The 22,156-nt window shown below is 37.2% G+C and overlaps 1 protein-coding gene across 3 annotated transcripts in view; it reads right to left on the bottom strand.

The window, feature by feature from the left end:
- Window positions 1–1,627: 1,627 nt before the first annotated feature.
- Dcun1d1 (defective in cullin neddylation 1 domain containing 1) overlaps window positions 1,628–22,156 on the bottom strand; it is a 38,788-nt gene continuing 18,259 nt past the window's right edge. For all 3 annotated transcript variants that reach the window (XM_063224376.1, XM_063224377.1, XM_063224375.1), the window contains 5 exons: window positions 20,428–20,596; window positions 16,748–16,878; window positions 5,672–5,754; window positions 5,345–5,441; window positions 1,628–4,339 (listed from right to left, as the gene is read on the bottom strand). In XM_063224376.1, the coding sequence (XP_063080446.1) occupies window positions 4,260–4,339; window positions 5,345–5,441; window positions 5,672–5,754; window positions 16,748–16,878; window positions 20,428–20,596 (560 nt within the window). In that variant the 3' untranslated portion in view covers window positions 1,628–4,259. The remainder of the gene's footprint in view (window positions 4,340–5,344; window positions 5,442–5,671; window positions 5,755–16,747; window positions 16,879–20,427; window positions 20,597–22,156) is intronic.

The following is a 22,156-nucleotide window of genomic DNA, read 5'->3' as shown; positions in this document are numbered from 1 at the left end:
CTGGAATTACAGACTTAATCTGAGTACCAGCTCACAGATTAAAAAAAAAAAAAAAAAAAAAAAAACAACCAAAGAAAAGTCAAAAGTCACTTATCACACAACACTGGGATTAGGAAAAAGTTACCACATAAATGAGTTTGGTCAGCAGGAAATGCCACCGAGTTTTTAAAAAATGCTCTGCCTCCAGAATCAGACACAAATAAAGCAAATATTCTACCAAATTGGCATTAAGTAGTAAAGCTAAACCAAGAAAGGGAGATTTGTACTTTTAGAAACTTTCCAATTTATCACAATTACAAAACATAAATCTCTTCACCGAGAAATCAAGACAAAAGTTATCACAAAGAGCAACTACTACATTTCTAGGAAATAAACATGATTACTATAATTGCAAAACTGGAGGCCATAAAAAGTTCAGAAATATACTTTTATAATCAAGTGATCAGGCATAATTTGAACCTCATTTATCACATTAGGTAGACATTACAATTCAAGTTTTGTGTCCTCAGTTACTAGAATATTGTTAAATAGCTCACATTTTGAAAGATTTATTGGTTACATTATCAAATCTGATGAAATCTTAGAAAAATATCTGCGTATTCAATATAAATATAAACATGTAAGGTAACATGGAAAGAAAACTTCTGAGGTACCAGGAAAGGATTCTTATTAAATAGACAAATTTAACATTCACAACTACATAAATTTTTTCCATGAATTCTTAAGTTTAGTCTTTATATTATAAAGGCATACCTTGTGAGCCATAATAAATTTCACCAGCACCATTTTTCTATTCTAAAATTCTTTCATTAGGTTTTTCTTCTGACACATAAAATTACAGCTTTAGAATTTATAATCATAATAGTAAAATGTTGAAAATCTAAGCAAAGTGCATATTAAACTAGCTACTACTAAACTTTTTCCATTTTCATCAAATAAAATTTTTAAAAAATAGCATTTCATTTGAGCAGAGCATGGTGATGCACACCTGTAATCCCAAACACTTGAAAGACTGAGGCAGGACGATCACCCCAAGTTCAAACCCAGCCTGAACTACACAGTGAGATCCTGCCTCAAAAAAAAAAAAAAAAAAAAAAAAAAAAAAAAAAAAAAGTCCAAGAAGTGGAAACCAAAAAAACTTCACTTTAGGTAACAATATGCAATATTACATTGTCGAATTCCTGACTTCTTGTTTTGTAAACTTATTCTATTATTGTATTGGGTTTACTGTTGTGTCTTTTTCTTTTTTTTTTTTTTCTCTTAAATAAAAAACAAAAAACTTCAAACTAGGAGATACCTTGCTTTAAAAGTCCCCAGGAAAGAGATTCTGTATAAGACTTCCTATGCTTTAGAGGAAATTTACTTTCTCATATTACAGATTAAATTCTAACAAAAGGCATACATTTAAAATGCCACAAAAGCAACCATATTGTCAACTGAGTAAAGCAGCCCAATACAGGTGTAAGCAATTCAAATGTAATAAACAAGACTTGGCATGTCTTTTCTCCATAAAATTTGCCATTACAATGCTCTTTCCATGAATAATTATTCCTCCTGGAAAAGTTTTCATGTACATTTTAGTTTAAAGAAGTAACACATTAAAATAATCTGTGAAAAGATCTAGTCATGGCAATTTCACTGCAGTTTTTATTGCCTCTGTTGGGAGGATGACAGGGATTGTAGGAACACAACTGAACGTACAGAGATATGCAATGATATTCACTAAAGATAATCTTGATCTCCAGTGTTTTCATATGTGGGCACTTCTAATTTTACATTTTACTATTTTAAAAGCATTACATTTTAAAATGTATACCTGTTCTGACATTTGGCAAAAAGAAACTGGTTCAACCTGAAAAGAATCAGCATGGGGAGCTGAGCAGAGTAGAGACTGAAATGCTTGTGAATTAAAGCAATTCAAGTTGTGTGTGTGTCTTTTCAGACTCACATACGCTTACACATACACACGCGCACACACGCACACACACACATAAGCATTTTTAGTACAAAATATCCCCTGTATTCAGACATTTATCTTTAGAATAATCACAACACATTCAATCAGTTCTTTTCAGCCCTAGTAATAGCTTTGTTTAATTCTAAGATGCCATCATAATGAACAACCTTAACTTTTATGCTACATAATTATATTCAAAGCTTTATGTACTTTTGTTTATAATTACACAGTAATTATAAGTGTTTAGTACCAAACTGATGACAAACACTATTTTGTTGAAAATTCTTGCATTTAAAAGAAAAATCTGTAAAACCCAAGGCACTAGGCCACAACCAATACCAGATTTTTATGAAAACAATTTATACTGGAGGGAAAAAAATGGGATCTCATTTCAAAACACAGCATACTTGAAATAATCTGAAAACGGAATTGTAACTCAAAATCTTTAAGACAGGAAATAAAAGTACATGTACTTTTACCTTTTAAAATTTTTTCATAATTGAAATTCCTTTTTTATATTTACAAAAATGAAAACAGCAGGATTCTTCCCCTTTTTTTCTTTTTAATAATTAATTCCAGTAACTTGAATGGAAATTTTTCAGTTTTTGTTATGGTAAAGTTATATTCTTAAATTAAAAGTTATGACTGGAATATCAATAAAATAGCTCATTAATTTCAAAATTATGTAAATAAAAAGCAATTTTAACGTCACTGTCCTTTGAAATCACTCTGCATGTGTGTAAGATGCACTGCTGTTCTGAGGCACCTTCCCTTACCATCGGCGACACCAGGCCTCGGGGAGGACCTGGATACACCACGCAAACCCTGTGCCTACGAGGACCACTGTCATCCCGAGTGTGAGCTCCCCGTCCTTCACCTGCCTCACATAAATGCTTACGAAAGCAATGAACCCTTCTTCACACCACAGTAAGTAAACAAAAACGGGCAATTGAGGCAGCAAAGTTGTTCATGGGTCTCGTGACCAAAAAAAGGAGAGGGGTCCATACAAGGTAGCACTCTGTTTTGATGTGAAAACGGAGCTAACATGAGTGAAACAAAAACAGTCAGGAGACTAAATACTTTACAAAAATAGAAGCCAGATTGGTATGTTTCATCTAGTGTATGCTTATCTGAAAATCTCTGCTCCTGAAGTAAATATTTGGCAACCACAGTGATTAGCAGTTACAGTAATTTCAACAAAATAAGAAGTCATCAAAAATGGACTAGTTGTCTGAAAGAGCAGTACCTATATTATACAGATTGAACTTCACGGCTCATCATAACCATTTCCAAAATTTAACTTACACTATTCTTTTATAAATTAAGAGAATTTCATTTGTGTTCCATAGCGCGATGACCAAAAAGGAAAAAAAAAAAAAAAAAAAAAAAAGATGAACCCTCATGCCTAAATTTAGGATATTGTATTGTATAGCAATTCAAAACATTCAAAACAAATTAAATAGTTTAACTTATTTGATAGGCATAGAAGCATTTCAAAAGCATAATGAAATCCAATTATGTGGTGCATAATGTAGACAACAGTGGTGCCTAACATGATGCAGATATTTGCTGAATAAAAGCTCCCTGTAGGACCATTACCTATAAACATGGATACGGTAAATGCAGACTAATTCTGTGGAACCTTTTTGAAATCAAGAGTCTAAAACACATTTCCAGGTAGGCAGCAAGTTATTCTAAAAATTTTTCACGATGGTTGTTCTGCTATTTCTGTCATCAGATACTCTATGTCAACAATACATGTGATTTTCCTGGAAAAAAATCCCCCCAAACCAAAATACCATTCCAGATCCTGTACACTTAAATATATCACTCTCATTGGAAGTGCTATCAGCATAGTCTTTGCAACTAGCCCAAAGCATATATTTATAAGTTTTTATAAATTGTTTGTGGTGTTCATTATGTTTAATTCATATGCCAAACTGTTTTCTGATGAAGACAGCATTGTGCTTTATGCAAGAATGGAAACCTCAAAATAATCACCATCAAGCTTCTAAGACTTATGGGAGAATAAACTAGGATGGTCCACAGAGATTAAGATGAAATCCACAACGTTGGAATTATAAATGTTTAGAGCGGCCCAGACTAGAAGACAAGCCCAAACCACCATTAGAAGAATGAAATATGATATGGTCCAAAATGTATCCTTAAAGTTTTGTCTCAACCCTCAGTCTGAATAGTGAGGATTGATCTTCAGTTCAGTCCAGCCAGCAGAAATTGACTGTGCAATTTTCCGTTGCATTTATTGTACACAGTATGTACATTCTAGAAGGTTCCTTTAGTGCTACACTGCTGTACTTTTTGTCCCAGCAATTTGAGGGCGTGCAAATTCCACAAAGTCATCAATAAGAACAGGCCATGCTCCTAGAAAAAAGAAAGAACATGGCAGAAAGGGGAAATGAAACACAGAAATAAGGCTAATATTGTAACAGAAGCTCATTTTTAACACATTCTTGGAAAGAGTTGAAGCATATCACTCTTATCTAGTCCCATGGATTATCTTTCAAACTCCAGCTTTATAGAATTCTCAACCAGAAATACAGTATTCTCTAACTATTATTCCAACATGTGCTTACTCTTCAATCAATAATAAAGTATCATGGTTTTCTGAAGGCCAGGGAAATCAGGTAATGAAGCAATGTGATTAAAACTGGCAGCCAAAGGGATATGCCGGCATCTTCCAGTGGTGCAGGGGTCCCGGGAAGTCGCAGCCTTTCCAGGCATTTGTGGTACTCACAGAGATGAAATTAATAACAAGTGTTGGACTCAATCTACTTCATGATAATAGATTATTAAAAGATGTTAAACTCTATGTAATCCCAGCACTTGGAAAGCATTAATACATTGTGTCAGCTTGAGAAGTTTAGAAATTTAACTAAGAGACTCAATAGGGAGCCAGGTTCTTGCTTCGTAAATATCCAGGGCCTGTGCAGAGGAGGGCACAGAGGAGGTGTGAGTGTTGTTTGTTTGTTTTGGTATTGGGGAATCGAACTCACAAGGTTGCCCTTGCCAGGCAGGCTCAGTGGTGTAAGTGCCTGCCTGGCAAGGGCAAGGTTGTGAGTTCGATTCCCCAGTACCAAAACAAACAAACAAAAAGAAATGAAGCCATTTCATACATTCAGAAAAACATAAATATGCTGGGGATATGGCTTGGTGCTTAGCTAGGTTTCATTCCTAGTGCCAGAAAAAAGTAAACATATAAAAAAACAAAAATGTACATAAATAAGAGAAAAATCCAATACTAAGAAAAATGGATATGTTAAGATTAGTAAGAAAGTTCAGGACTGTGTTAAAAAAAAAAACCAATGTAATCACTGTGTACTACAAATATATACTTAAAAAAAATGGCCACGCAGAAATTTTCATTACCTTCTTCATCATAATTAGACATGTCATCTGCAATCATTGTACTGAAGTCTAAAAGAAGATTCCAAGTATCTTTTGGTATTGATCGTTTATGATGTTCCTATAAAAAACCAAAACAAAACAAAAAACATCACTGAAGAGAGCTTATAATGAAGTAGAGATGATATTAAATACAAGAGTACAAAAGAATTATATAATTAAATTTTGGTAATCAAATTTCTCATTTTATGTGTACTATATGTTTGAGATGAGTTAGTCATGCCTTAAAGTATGTTAATTTAAGAGCAGCATAATCTTAGAGACATGAAACTACAGAAAATGTGAACTTACCAACAAAAATTTATTCCATAAGTCTAAGAATTTAAATCTTCCATTAAGCACTAAATTCCAGTAAGCAATGGCCATTTCTAGATCTGTAATGTTAAAAATAAATTATGTACTTCAATACTATAAATATTTTTCCCTACCAAAGAACAGGTAAAACCACAAGTAAACCCTCCCTCCCCCAAAAGAAGCTGCATTGTGAATACTTATGCATTAAAAATTTTCTATAAACCAAAGTCTAAGGTTAGTATACTGCTGTATCCGGCACTCTCACCAGAACAAAAATACCACTACCCCCAAAGTTGCTCAAAAGTTTAAGTCAGAAGATATAGCTAGATATACCTAACTAACCTCTAAGTTTTTTGTTTTGTTTTAATCGGTACCGGGGATTGAACTCAGGGCTGCACACTTGCAAGGCAGGAACTTATGCCGCTGACCTAAATCCCCAGCCAATTCTAAGTACTAAAAAATGTTCACGTGTAGCAGTTGCCTCACCTTCCAGCACTTCTGAGCCTATCACCCTGCGGGGCAGAGCCGGAGACCCAGCAGCCCTTCCGACACTGGCTACTGGCTGGCAGGAGCCGCTATGCTCCACCCCTACTAAGGGCAAAGAACAGCAGGGTCTCCAGACACTGCCGCAAAGATCTCCCGGAGGACACTGCACCCCGTGTAGAGTTACTAATACACACCGATGGGTCGGAATGAAAAGGACGGCAGCTCACAACGCTAAATTATCTTACCCGCCAAGATGTTGGCTAACTGGTCCTAACTACAAGGAGCCCACTAAGAATACTGCTTTTAAAATGAAAATCTATATATAACAAACAGATTTTTTAAAGTTTGTCAATGACAACATAAATAGCTTTTTAATTGGGCAAGAACAGACACAGCACTGCCAACACAACGAAGAACTGCCCCTCATTGGTCATGTAACAGAGAAGACAAACTAGGATCACTTTCTTTTTTTTTTCTACCACTGCTGAGATGAGAAACTAGGATCACTTTCAAGGAACGGAAGCAGTAAGAAACTTATCTACCTTTTAAGAATAAGAATAACTTCATATCTCCAGGACAAAAATAATTACAACTTGGGAAATTAAAAAATCTTTTCACATGTGATCTCAAACTTGAGACAGGGTTTCCCCTACATATTCGAAGCTGCCTTCAACTTGCTATGGAGTCCAGGCTGGCCTCAAACCTTCGATCCTCCTGCCTCAACCTCCTGAGAGCTGAGATTAGAGATGTGCACCACCTCCATAGCTCAAACCATGACAGAACAGGAAAGAAAAAGGTGAGCAAGTGCTGCTCTAATTTTTAAAAATAACAAAAAGTAAACCTGATGCTGATTTACTAATAAAAAGTTACCTAAGAAATTCAATTAAAAATCACAAATATTAAAAAATTTTAATTTTAAAAAGTCACAAATAGAAATTTTGAAGGACTCATTAAAATAAATTGTAAAGAACCAACCTTTCTTTTATGAGGACTCTCAGATGACAAGAGGGAGGTATTCAATATCCTTCCAGTGATACAGAAAATGTTCTAGCATATAAAGAGAACTTGAAACTAGGATAATGAGTAGTTAACTTGATTTAAAAACACGTTTCCCCAAGTGTTAAAACATTAAGGATGAGCTAGGGGACACTCTCTCCAAGGGCATCCTTGTCAAGCCCTTTCTGTCTTGGAGCCAGCCCACCAGTGACAGAAACCTCTAACACACTCAAATAAACCTCTCCTCCTCCAGCAGAGTGTTCTGTCCCAGTGACAGGACAGTGACTAATGCACTCCTTTGCTAATTTCCCTTCTCATGGGACACCACCCTCCGAAAGAACTCAATCGAGCAGGCAGGCACTCAACAACTTCTATCCGAATTGCAGTAATTCTAAATGACTCAGGTCAGCTATTCCCATATGTGTCTCTAAGTAATGTCCAAAATGCAGACATTTCTGGTCATCGTTTTTATTTTTTTGGTAGTCTCAGCCCAGTTCCTGTATCAGTGATTTGTCCCCTGTGATTTGATTCTCTTGGTTTGTCCTCCTGACTCTATTACATCACTCGAATGACCATCACAACATAACTAAGCTCGCTGTATCCTGAACGAGAACCACCACGTTCTACGGAGCAAACACCAGGTCGGCCCAGCACTTTGTTTTTGTCTCCACCATCGCCTACCACGTACTTGTGCAAACCTACCATGTTCACTGATGTCTTAGGCAACGGGTCACAGTCTTCTGACCCCACGTTCTGCCATCATCCTGAAGGATTTTGACATCCATATGAAAAGTCAAATACCCATGATAACCTAAAAACTGCATCCACCATAAAAGTAACTCCACCAAAAGACCATTTGAACTGATAAATTCTTTAAGGTAGCATGATACAAAATCAGTGTATAAACACCAGCAGCATCTTTTTTACACCAACAACAAACTTGCTGAGTGAGTCTATAAAAGCAACCCCATTCACCATAGCTATAAGGAAATAAAATACATTTAACCAAGGACATGAAAGACCTATGCAATGAAAATTTTAAAAAATACTGATGACAAAAAAAAACATTGATGACAGAAACTGACATCAAAAAATGGAAAAAAGATCTCCCATGTTCCTGAACAACTACTTTCAAGATAATAATATATAACATATTAATCATTGTTAATCTATTTTTTGTTTTTAAATTCTGTATTATTCTTTTTTTATTTTAAAATTTTTAAAAATGGGGGAAAAAAGATCTCCCATGTTCACAGACTAGGAGAATTAATATTGTTAAAATTTCCATAACTACCAGGACAATTTACAGGTTTAATGTAATTCCTATCAAAATATACCAATGACATTCTTCAGAGAACTAGTAAAAACTATCAGAAAACTCACATACAAGCCCAAAAGATCCCAAATACAGGCTGAGCTATAGCTCAGTAATAAAGCACTTTCCTAGATTACACAAGCCCTAGCTTCAAAATCCAGAGAGAGGGGGAACCCAAAACAGAACAAAAACTAAATGGTCAAAGTTGTCCTGAACAAAAATAATAAAGCTGGAGGCACCTTAATGTCAGGTTTCAGAGCTTTAGTACATACTATAGAGCTATAGTAACCAAAGCAACATGGACCAGACAAAATAGATGCCCAGAAATAAAACCACATATCTACAGTCAGTTAACTGATTTCTGACAAAGGTGCCAAAATCATACACTGGAAAGAGAACATTCTTTTCAATAAATGGTGCTGGGCAAAGTAGAACTCCATGTTGAAACTTGAGCCCTAACTTGCACCATATTAAAAAGAAAATCACCTCAAAACAGATCTAAGCCCTAAATATAAGATCTAAACAAAAAAGTAAACATAAACACTTTAAAACATCAATATAGGTAATGATTATTTTCCAGAAGACTCCCAAGACACAGAAAACAAAAGCAAATAGAGACAAACTAAGAAACTCTGCATAGCAGAAGAAACAATCAACAGAATAATGTATAAAGTAGGAGAAAATACTTGAAAATTATTCATCTGACAAATGACTAATAAATGTATAATTAACTTAGAACCCACAATAAAAATCCTACACAATTCAAGGGGAAAAATGGGCAAATAATATGAATAGTTGTTTCTCGAGAAAAGTAGAAAGAAACAGCTATTGGGGGAAAATGCTCAATATTAGCAATCAGGGAATACAAGTCAAAATCAGTATGATATACCATCTAACCCAGTTTACTGGCCATTATCAGAAATATTTTTTAAAATATCAATAAATGCTAGCAAGGGTATGGAGAAAAGGGAACTCTTATGCACTACTAGTGAGAATGCAATAAATTAGCACAGCCATTATAGACTGCCATTATAAAGGAGAGAGCATAAAAATTTCTCAGAAACTAAAAGTAGATGTGCCAGTTGGCCATCCCACTTCTGGCTATCTACTCAAAAGAAATGATGTACTTCATTTCTTTTGAATGAAACACCAGGACCCCAATGTTTACTGCAGTACTATTCACAATAGGCAAAATCTGGAATCAGCATAGGTGTTTATCAGTGGATAAAGAAACAAGGGAAGAGATACACGGTGGACTGCCACTCAGACATGAAGAATGAGATACTGTCAGGAGCAGCAAATTGGTAAAAAGAGCGGGGAGGGCAAGAATCTCTTCAATCTCTCCTGCCAGACTTTCCAGCTTCCCTCCCTCCATCTCCAAGCACAGAATCCCTGCTTCAAAGACAAACACAGGAGTTCGATCCCTGGTACCGTAAAAATACAAAAGAAAAAAAAAAAAAAAGACAAACACAGATTCACAAAAGGCAGAAAGTTTCCCATCGTCCCTGGACTACACACCCCCTGAGAATGTGACCACTTCCCTGAACACACAGCAGGCATTCAGAAACTGAGTGAGCACACAGAGAAGGTCATACTTTACCTTCAAACCCATCTCTCATTTCCTCTTAAACTCAATGGAAGAGACGTCACCTCTGCTTCTTCTATGCAATGAGACATCCCTCCTATCTCTATTCTGGACATTCTACCACCCTGCCTATCAAGGGACACTGCCTACTGACAGTTGTCCTCACCTCTGCGCTTTCTCCAAGAAACACACCTGAGCTACTATCTTATTAAAATCTTTTCTGGACCCCATACCCTATTAATAGTACCTACCCTCTTACTCCTTCCCTGCACAGATAATCCTGAAACAGTACATGCAGTTGTCTACTTTTATACATAGTTCGTTCCTTAAAACATAACTGAAAGTCAAAACCAGATCCCCCACTATACTGTCCAGGCAGCATCAGACTCACTAAGTAGCCCAGACTGACCTCAAATTCATGATCTTCCTGTCTTGGTCTCCTAAATGCCGAGATTATCAGCTTTACCACAGATCTTCACACCTTAAGGGAACTAAAAAATTGACACCAATTTCCTCTCCCCACAACAACACCAATTCCCATTTCTAATTCCTTTTTTTTTGGTTATCAGGGATTGAACTCAGTCTTGCACTTGCCATGCAAGTACTTGTACCACTTAGCGAAATCCCTGGCCCCTGTAATCTTTTTATTCTTTGCAGTCTTTGAAGCTCTTTCTTCAGGGCTGGGTATTTAGCTCAGTGGCATAAGTGCCTGCCTTGCAAGTGTGCAGTCGTGAGTTCGATTCCTGGTACCACTAAAAACGAAAAAGACAAAAAAAAAAAAAAAAAAAAAATTAAGCTCTTTCTTCAATTTCCTTTCAGGCTAATTCTGTTCTTTGATTAACTCAACATATAAACACAAGGCTTAAGTGCAGTACACATTCAAATAAGACTAAAGATCTGCTGTTAAAAGCCTGCCTCATTTACTTCAAATATGTTAGATTTACGAGAACTGAGTTAACTGTTAGTTTTTTTTCTCACCTAATTTTTTGTAAGGTAAGGAGGACAAACTAGGCATGATGGTGCACACCTATAATCCCAGCAGGCTGAGAGGCTGACAAAGAAGGATTTCAAATTCGACTCTAACCTGAGAAACTTAGCGACTTAGTGAATCCTCGTCTCAAAAAGTTGTTTTTGTTTTTTGAAACAAGGTCTCACTATAGAGTTCAGGCTGGTCTTGCACTCACTCTGTAGCCCAGGGTAGCTTCGAACTCGCAGTGATTCTCTTATCTCAGTCTCTTGCATGTTAGAATTACAGCCATCAGGTTCCAAAACAATATTAACTGATTGATTAAAAAGGGCCAGGGATGTAGCTCATTGCAAAGGCAGTAGGTTCAGTCCTAGTACTTCAAATAAATAAGAGGAAGAACAATGAAATATTCAAATACCTACGAGCCACCTAAGTGTCCATTTGTCAGAGGATACACTAAAATAAACTGTAAAATACAAAACTGTGTATATGTCTAGTGTTTGAAAGTTCAGGTTGTAGCCAGGGGTGCTGGTGCATGCCACTAGCAATTAGGAGCAATTAGGAGGCTAAGGCAGGACGATTGTTGCAAGTTTGACAGCAGCCTGGGCTACCTAGTAAGCTCAAGACCAGCCTGAATTTAGCAAGATCCTGTCTTAAAAAAAAAAAAAAAAACCAGAAAGATAGATAGTTCAGGTTGTAAAAGAAGAAAATTTCTAGTAACCTATGTCCATTGCTCCATCTCTTCCCCTCCCACAGACTCTCAATCCTGTTAACTGGTTAACCTCCATCACCCACCACAATGATTAGCCTACAGGAACGCCAAACACACGCTTATATGTCCTTATCTGTCACTGCCACTTGTGACAGAAAGCAGCACACCTTCTGGACAGAACTGTCACCTTCTTCAAGTTCAGCGACAGTGATTTTCCGCTGTCCTCCTTGGCCTGCTTGCTCTCTTTGGGTCTTCCTCTATTTATCTACTAAATACTTGGGGTTCTGTCACAACCTGTGCTAATAACAACCTCTCCATTACTTTTCTCAGCAGATTTTCAAGGCTCCAGGTGCAGTAGATTTTAAAAGCCTTTAGTGACTTGAATCTGAAAGTTATTTCTGCATTCTAGATGCACAGAGCTAAGCACCCAAGGTCATCTTCAACTGGTCTCCACCTACAAATGCAAACCAGCAGGGCTCAAAATGAACTCACTGCCTTAGCCCAACAGAACTGCTATTCTTCTCTCTCTCTCTCTCTCTCTCTCTCTCTCTCTCTCTGTAAATGCCATTACCCCCCACAGAATTTCCCAATGAAAGACCAATTTTCAGGGTGAGGAACCCAACTGAAGTTCTCTCATTCTGTCTTGGAAATGCCTTTCCAATTGTCTCTCTTATCCATGCTCAATGCAGGGGCCACATTCAATTCTATCTCTAGCTAACTTTCTGCAACAGCTCTATAACCATTATCTCTTTTTCTAATTTTGCCTCTACTTCTCCTCTCACCCTTTCTTTTGAGACAGGGACTCATTATGTAGGTCCAGTCTGGCCCTGAACCCACTATGTAGCCAGGACGCCTCAAACTCACAGCAGTCCTCCTGCCTCACTCTCCCAACCATTCCTTTTAAAGGACCGTAATATCTTGAGATGGACCTGTCAGGCATGAACTTAGTGTTACTGCTATGTTGATTCTTCAGTGATTTGGTGTTGCTTTAATAGAATATCTATCTTTCTAGTCCAATGAACTTGGAGTACCTCAAAGGAGTACTATTCCTTCACTTTTGAGCAACTGGATACTCTAAATCTCTGCAATTTGGGAATGGCTTTTCTTTTGGCCTTGAAAAATTTTGTTAGGGAACGCATAGTAGCACATCCTTGTAATTCCACCACTTGGCAAGCTGAGGCAGGAGAATTGTTGCCAGTATGAGGCAACAGAGTAAGCCTGGGCTACAGAGTAAGTTCAAGGCCAGCTAAACTACGTAGTGAGACCTGTCTCAAAAACACAAAACAAAACAAAAAAAATTAAACATATGAAATATAAAAAGGCTTGTGGGGCTGGGGATATAGCTCAGTGACACAACGCCTGCATGGCAAGCACAAGATCCTGAGTTCAATTTCCGGTGCTAACAAAATAAATGGCTTGTGAATGTCACTCAGTGTGAAGGCCCTGGGTTCAATACTTAGCGCTGCAAAATAAAGACAAACAGAAAGATGGAAGGGAGGAAAACATGGAAGAAAAAGAAAGGGGGAAAAAAAAAGGAAAATCACAGCTCCTTGTATCTAGCACAGCTATTCACAAACTGGTGCTGTCACTGTAACAGGCTGCTAATTCATGTGGGGCCTGACCTCCCCTCCTATGGTCTTCTAACTCCTCTCTGCCAGATCATGTCATTTAAGAGGCCCGTGAACACTCAAGAGGCTGTCAAGGAAACTGTTTTCTTTTTACTTAAGCTCTCCAACTAAGCAAGTCACTACATTACCTGGCACTTAACACCAATAGAAAACAAAGATTTGTCTTTTGTTCTTTCTTTCCGTCCTCCTTATTGTACATTCTGTAGTTTGGCAGAGGAGATTAAAATATTATTTTTGGCCACGCATGGTGGCACATGCATGTAGTTCCAGCACTTGGGAGACTGAAGCAGGAGGGTCGGCACGCGTCTAAGGACAGCCTGGGATGCAAAGTGAGGCCCTGTCTCAACCCCCTAAAAAAATTCATAATAACAAAATTCACCACAGTAGCTTTTCAAAGTATGGCTCAGCAGTGTTAGGTGCACTCACACTGTTACGCACCCAATCTCCAGAATTCTCTTTGTGAAAAACAAACTATATGGCCATTAAACAATGTATACCTTTCTTAAGCACAATACTTACTAGATAATAAGCAAACAAATTTTAATCTATTGTTTTCATGCAATACTCTCAAGTTTTTCCTATAATCTAAAATTCAAATTACTATCATAGTAATATATCCAAAATCTAAAAAAATTAATTTTGCATTATTTTCATCATATAATAAAAACCTAGTCATTATCAAGACTACATATTCATCCAAAAAACCATTCGTTTTGTGCTCCTGTAAAAGGAATATAATTAGGAAATGAGTTTACTCTTTTTAAATTAATTTGATATTTTCAAACTTAATCTTGTCAAAATATTGTACACATTTCTGAGTACCCAAAAATAATCCTTTTAAAGCAAATTCTAAGCCTTTCATCAATTTTTATTTATGAGAAGTAAAAAAGAAACTATAAAAACAGCCAGTTAATTGGTAACTACAGATAAACTAATCCTGGGTATGCCAGTTTATTTTTTCTGCAAAATGAAAATTTTTTTTCCCTAAAAGAATAAAATCGAACAGGGCATGGTGGTGCACACCTGTAATCCCAGCACTTGGGAGGCTAAGGCAGGAGGATTGTTACAAGTTAGAGACCAGCCTGGGCTACAAAGTGAGCTCTAGGTCAGCCATAACAAGACCCTGTGTCAAAGGAAAAAAAAAAAAGAACAAAATCCACTTCATCTAGTCATCATACATTGTATACACATTGTATACATGTAGTGAAATGTTACACAGCAGCTCATAAATATGCACAACTGCAATGAACGCTTGACTTACACATGCTTCGTAATGTAGTCAACTAGTTCACTCATGCTCAGTCCCTTTTCAGGGTAGTTCATTACAGATGTACACCTATTGTTCTCTCTAGCTTTCAATCACTTCCTTGGTCTAATTTCCTAGTTTAGTATATGTGCTGCCGAAGCGAGCACTAATTCCCTAATTTATAATGTTTCTCGACAATCTTTTTTCCTCCTCCTATCATCTAAAATATAATGAAGAATTAATACTATGGGTCTCATTAGCCTCTCCAATTACTACACCTTCAACAACAAGGGCCAGGCATGGTGATACACATCTGTAGTCCCAGCACTAGGAGGCTGAGGCAGGAGGATTGCAGCAAGTTGGAGGCCAACCTAAACTACTGAGCAAGACTCTGTCTCAAAAAAACAAAATAAAACAAAACATACAAAAACAAAAGCCAGGGTTAGGGTATAAATCAGTGAGAGTGTATTTATCTAGCACACATGAGGCCCTGGGCTCTACAGCACTACAAAGATAAAACAACCACTTCCACTATTGGTCAAATTATTTAACTTTCCTGTGTCTAAGTTTCCTCACCTGCAAATTAAGGATAAAAACTGACAAGTGCTATATTACGTATGCCTGGCATTCAGCAGGTGGTAAACTACTGAGGCAGGGGGATACTGAAAATTCAAGGCCAGCCTGGACTACACAGTGAGTTCAAGCCTGGCTAGAACTATACCTTGAGATCCTGTCTCAAAACAAACAAACAAAAAAACAATCTAGCCTCAGAAAATCGTTAAACTTTAAATGAAGCAATGTATGTGAAGTGCTTAGCACAATGCCAAATATAGTGAAAGCTTACATCAAACAGAAGTTACAGCCATCACTGAAATCTTCAGAGGGTCCCCACTTCCCACATATTCCAATTTAAACCTTTTTCCTCTATTTTCAAAGCCCATATAATTGTGTCTCATCAATCTCATCTCCAAACAAGCATTCCCACTAGAACAAACCCAGGCATGCGCTCTTCCTCAAGAAATCCAAACTTATTTTTGAGGCTCTAGAACCTCATACACAACAATCCTCTCACTAGAACACCTTTTATCTCCCCTGTCTAGAATACCAATACCCTTAGTTCATACCCCTGGCCCCAAATGCATTTCCCAGCCAATCTTACTCTTATTCATTCCTCACTTTTTCTAAATGGAAGGTAATTCCATGTCCCTCAGCTGTCCGTAAAGCAAAGTGAATATAGATACTCCTCATTTAATGACCTACCTGTCAGGTGAATATTCAGACTTTCCACCTGCCGCTCTGACTTACAACCCATTTTTTGGGTACAGTTCTGTATATCTTTTTTATAGCACCTCAACATCTTTTTTTTTTTGGTATGGTACGCCTGGCTTACACAGTATTGTAATTTTGCTGATTGCACCATATGGTACATTACTACAGCTTTATGTGTTGCTGTACATTAAAATACTTCATGTAAAAGTTGTGCAAGTAAAAGTAAAGGCATCAAGCTGTAGTTCGGTTTGACGACTTCTTTGTTTGAATACTGTGATGCTCACACTATATATAATTCCTCATTTAGTAATCAATTCAATTAATGACGTTGCCGCAGGACCAGAATTCAGTCATTTACAAGGAATGTCTGTATTGCTTTTAGTATAAAGTGAATGAGCTAAACTATTAATGAGTCAAGGTGGTCAACAAGTGATTAAATAATCTAAATTATTTCTGGATAATAAGATTAAGATTTTCTTTTTCATTCTTTCTTAAAGTTTTCAAATAAGAATAAAGTTATTTGGCCATTCTGTAATTCAGAACTCTTAAAACACTATTTCTATAGTTACTAAAACACCTTCTACATTATAAATAAAAGACTTATCTGTAAATAAATGTCAGTGGAATTTTAACAAGTATTTCCTGTATTTGTAATTTTTTACTTCTCAAAACATCAGTGATCCACATGATACCTTCTGCCCAGTATGTGTGGTATTTTCTGACTGAAAGTTCACACTACCTATTGCTTTCCAATAATGTGTACATTTATGACTTTATACTCAAAACACAAAATTTTCATTGCAAAAGTGATACTGTCAAGATATTTACGTACATTTGAAACACCAAATATAATTTTAAAATGTTCTTACCTAATCCTTTTTGTCCTGGATTCTTTGCAAAATTAAAAGTAAACTGGTAAAAATCCTTAAATCGTCCTGGTTCTTTCAATTCTTGTTCCATCTTGGGTATTTGAGCCTTTAGCTTGTCTATGCTGTCACATCTATATTATAAAATTAAGTTTACACAGGGTTAACTTTTTTACTACAAATTAAAAGTGTAACTTACTTATTCCCATGACAGCTTGTATTTACTTCCTAGCACTGCTTTTAAAAAAAAAATCAGATGAAATTACATCTTTTTATATTATGGGAATAAATATGCTACTACTCCGCTTAACCCAAGGGGTTATGACCCAAGACCCACAGTGGATAACTAAAACTTCAGACAGTATCAAACCCTATATTATCCTTTTTTCCTATAATATATATCTATGATAACATTTAATTTATAAATTGGGCACAGAAAAAAATTAACAATAAAAGTGAATTTTAACAACATTTTGTAATAAAAGTTATGTAGTCTCTCTTTCAAAATATACTTTTCACTTTAGGAAGCGGTGGACAGTTCTTCTTTGGGCACATCCAAATTACAGCGTCATTATGCCTGCATTCTGGGACCATTACAAAGCAGGTTACTAAACACAAGCACTGGGACATAGACACGGGTGCTCTGGTAAAGTGAGATGGCAGGCAGGTGGTGGAGAAGGTGAAGACACACGGGGCTAAGGGAAAACTCAGATCCCCAGCAGGACAGAACAGGAAGGCAGCTTCATCACGGTCCTTACAAGGATACACAATTTATAAACTGTTTATTTCTGAAATTTTCCAATTAATAATTTGGGCCCACTGTTGACTATATCACGACACCTCAAAGAGCAAAACTAAGGCAAAGAAACTCCTATATGCAGTGAAAGAGGAGGAGGTCAGGAGTGATGAAATGTTAGAAATAATCACTATTTTTAAAAGAAATGGGCTTTCACTCTTAATTACATGATTTGAACTAGACTATCAACAAACTGACCAACAGAAATCAGCTTCAGTGAAGAGATGAGAAGAGGCAGGCTAGCCTCCAACCATCAGTACAATCACCAGCTGCACTGGACATCACTCAGACGTGATTCTACCACAGGCCTGGCTTCCACACTCATAGGAGTGGAACGTTTCTCTAAAAACTTGCTTCTTGCTATGTACGAAGGTCAATAATAAATATCAGCTACCATTTCTAACTGACTTATCTCAAATCAACACTTTTTTTCTGTATCTGCAAAACAGTCAACTTTCAAAAATTGGAAAGGTTAAGTACCAAGATTTACTTTTGTCATAAAACAGAAATATACTTTGGGGGTGGGGAGGTGTTGAGACAGGGTCTTATTAGGCAGTTCAGGCTGGCCTTGAGCTCACTTTGTAGCCCAGGCTGGTCTCAAACTTGAAAGGATCCTCCTGCCTCAGCCTCCCAAGTGCTGGGATTACACAGGCATGCACCACTACACCCAGCTACAAATACACATTTTATAAAGACATCACCAAAAAAAAAAAAAAAAAATCTAGTCTTTTTTTTCTTCTAATGACTTTTGTTTTTATTTTTTTTCTATATTCCTTATGACATCTTCTAGATTACTAGTTGTAAAATAAAATTTCACACTGAAAGTTCATCACATTTTACATGAATTCAGTTTCAATTGTAAATGAAAAAAACTGCGTCTGGCATTAAAAAAAACAAAAACAATACAATACTAAACTACATGCTCAGGACGATGTCTTTGGCTATAGGACAATCCAAGCAAGGTTATTAATTTATTCTCTCCTAGCAAGGGGTTCCGGCAAGGCGAAGCGAGGTGGGTCTTGCAAATGTAGCGCAGGTAGGTCTGGAAGTAAGGTTCTCTTGACTCAGAGGATTTCAGATGCATGCCACCATGCCCAGCTTGCCTTTTTTCTGTAAGCCTGTTTTTCTTTGTGTGTACGTGCGTGTGGTAGGGTGTAATTAGGGACCGAGCCCGGGCCTTGGAGATGGTAGGCAAGTGCTCCATCACTGAGCTCTATGCCCAGTTCTTCTTTACTTTCAGATGGGGCCTGGCTAAATTCCCCAGGCTGGCCTTGAATTTAACAAGTCCCCCGTCTCAGTCTCCCACATAGCTGAGATGACGGGCATGCACACCACACCTGGCTGAAACCCACTCTTTCTGTCCTGCTTCCTAACAGCGCACTACAAGCCAACAGGCTGCATTTTTCTTTTTTTTTTTGGTCTTTTTCGTTTTTATCGGTACCAGGGATCGAACTCACGACTGCCTGCTTGCAAGGCAGGCGCTTATGCCGCTGAGCTAAACCCCCAGCCCCGGCTGCATTTTTCTTGACAGTTCATTCAACAGTAGGCTCTGGAGAGGACAATGAAAGGCAAGAAGACTGAGGACCTTTGACCTCAGGCTGTTTTTTCTGTAGAGAACAGTGGTTTGGTGACAACTCTCCCAGCTCCCCAGCAAGTGTCCTCTACCTAGTTTTTTAAACACTGCAGTGACTCTGCTCCTGCAGTGGCTGCACCTGCTCTCCCATCCTCTCGATCACTCACTGCCTGCTACTATCTCTCCAGTTTTTAAATTCCTTCCTGGGATATGCAAGTTACTCAGCAGTGGTGGCCATAGCCACTTCTAGATATGTAAAAGAATACTCTCTCTCCTTTTTTACTTTTGATACTGGGGATCGAACTCATGATCTCGTGCTCGCTGCAGGTGCTTATACTTCTGAGTTAAGAGTTTTCTTGGGCTGGGGATTTAACTCGGCAGTATAAGCACCTGCGGCAAGCATGAGATCACGAGTTCAATCCCTGGTATCAAAAGTAAAAAAGGAGAGAGTTTTCTTTTACATAGTACAACAGTTCTTTTAATTTTCCTGCTCCAAAAACTACTGTGGCTTTGTGTCTTGACTGGACCCTGACTGATGACAATGGCCTCCAGGCTCAAAAAGCAGAACACATGGTTCCCCCAGATTCCAATGTTACCTATTTCTATTATTTCTTTGTACTTGATCACTTCTATAACGAGGGTGCAACCACTACAAAATTGTTGAGAAGTAAGTAGATGAAGTGCTTAACACAGGCACTGAATTATTCAAATAGCGGAAGGACAGCCTGTTACCTACCCAAAAATGGAATATTTTGCAGAACTGATAAAGACAACTAGATGTCATAAGTAAAATCTCCACCCATGACTTTGCATCTATTCAGCCAAAGTCATTCAGGTGATCAAGCTGTCAAGGCATAAACAGAACAAAAGGCAACAGGTAACTTCTAAGGTACCTTCCAGACCTAAAACTGTAGAATTTTATCAATTCAGAGTTCATGGCCTCTCATTAGGAAATAACTTACAACCTTGCTCATTTCTTTTTTTTTTTTGCTCATTTCATTATTAATGCATGATTTTAGCATTAGTGAAGTCAGAAACAAATGAAAATGCAATGTGGAGTAAGTTATAACAATTATATACAGATAACTAGACATCCCCAGAAAACTCATTTCTATTTATCTAATATTTGTGGGCCAGTAAATCTTAAAACTTTTAAAAGCGTAGGAAAAGTACATCAGAGCAAAGACCTGGGTTCAAACTTCAGCACTGGGGAATAAACAAAGACAAAAAGAAAAACAAAAACCAACAGATGCTGTAACTCAGCTGCATAACCCTCACGGCCCTGGTCTAATCTCAAGGTAGGTACACACTCACCCTAATTCTGCCATGCCGTCCATGAACTCCTGCTTGGAGAACTCACATTGTGTCGCTGCTCTGAACTTCCATGCAATGATCAAAACACTAATGCTGGCCGGATCAAGTGCCAGGTCATCACAGAACTGCTGTATGCCATCTATTCCAATTTTATTTTCATCTTGAGGATCTTGAAAAGTAACAAGGCAGTATCAAATTAGTGCCACACTTTGTTATGCTACATTCCTACAACTGAAAGGCAATGCTTCGTTTTCCATGTTTAAAAGATCACAGTATACCAGACATAGACCTACTGTAACAGACATTTTCCTATGTAATAATTAAAGCCACTTTGTACCATAAAGATTGCAAGAGGGCATATAACCATGTGAAAATTTCCCCAGACTTAAACACACCAAGAAAATCAGACACAGCCTTGTATAGGGACAAGGGATTATGACAACAAATCCAGATTCTGTTTAGGAAGACATTCTAAATTAACAGTATTATGTATAGAAATCCCCTTTAGTCTCCACACTATGCTGAACATCAAACCCAGGGCCTCACATGCTAGGCAAGTACTGGACCACTGAGCAACACTCAGCTCAGAAATTCTTTTTTCTTAAAAAAGTTCATTTTACTGTAACAATCACTTCTTAAGAGCTTTAGAAAAACTATACAATTCTATCTTAATATAAGCCTCTATACCTGTTGTTTAAAGGGAAAAAAATCAGAAATTTCAAAATAATGATATATACAAGGAGAAGGAAGTGAACAGTACTATCAAATATGACTTGCGGGGCTCACTAGTGTAAGAAGCTCAAAGAATGTACGTATATGTATGTATATATATGTATACACATGCATATGTATATGTAATATAGTTAAGATAGTTATACTACTGAAAAAACTGTATACTACACAAATAAAATCACATATATCTAAGTTGTAAAAAATAAAACATGACTTGGGGTTAGGCATGTAGCTCAGTGGCACAGCGCTGGTTCAATTCCCGGTACCAAGATAAATAAATACATGAATAAATAAAATGACTTGCTAATATCTTTCTAAAAGTTATCTGGCAGTAACTCTAGCAATAAAACATTTTATTTTGGTGTATCAATTATGAATAAAATTTTCAGAAAAAAGCTGAAATTATACATATATATATACACACACATATTTATATGAACATAAAGACATGAAAGATTCACCTCTGTCTACTAAATGTTGGTTACTAACTTTGGTGAATATAGATAGAAAAGCTATTAATTTTTTGTTTAGTTACTTATTACACATTTTTATTTTTGAAGAGTACTGGTAATTCAACCCAGGGCCTCTCACATGTGCAAGCCAAGTGCTCTATCAGTGAACTACATCCCTGGCCCTTTGTTGTGTTATTTTTTAGGATTGAGCCCAGGGACCTTTCTAAAAACAGGATTTGGCTAAGTTACCCAGGCTGGCCCCAAATTTAATAATTTTTCTATATCAGCCTCCCAAGTATCTAGGATTACAGTCATGTGCCACTCACCTAGCTGTGCTTAATTTTTAAAAAGTGTATGTTAACCAGGTAAGGTGGCAGATGCCTATAATCCCAGATTTGGGGAGGTTAAGGCAGAAGGACTGCCAGAAGTTTGAGGCCAGCCTGGGCTACATGAGTTCAAGGACAGCCTGAACTACAAAGTGAGACTCTGTCTCAACAAACAAAAGAAGAAAAAAAGCTTAATTCTGTAATTATTCGATAATTCTT

Source organism: Cavia porcellus, unplaced genomic scaffold (genome assembly GCF_034190915.1).
Source record: "Cavia porcellus strain 051 isolate PalLab524CR breed Dunkin Hartley unplaced genomic scaffold, mCavPor4.1 scaffold_14, whole genome shotgun sequence".
Lineage (NCBI taxonomy): Eukaryota > Metazoa > Chordata > Mammalia > Rodentia > Caviidae > Cavia > Cavia porcellus.
Note: the sequence above shows the minus strand (reverse complement) of the source record. Positions and strands in the feature narration are given on the sequence as shown.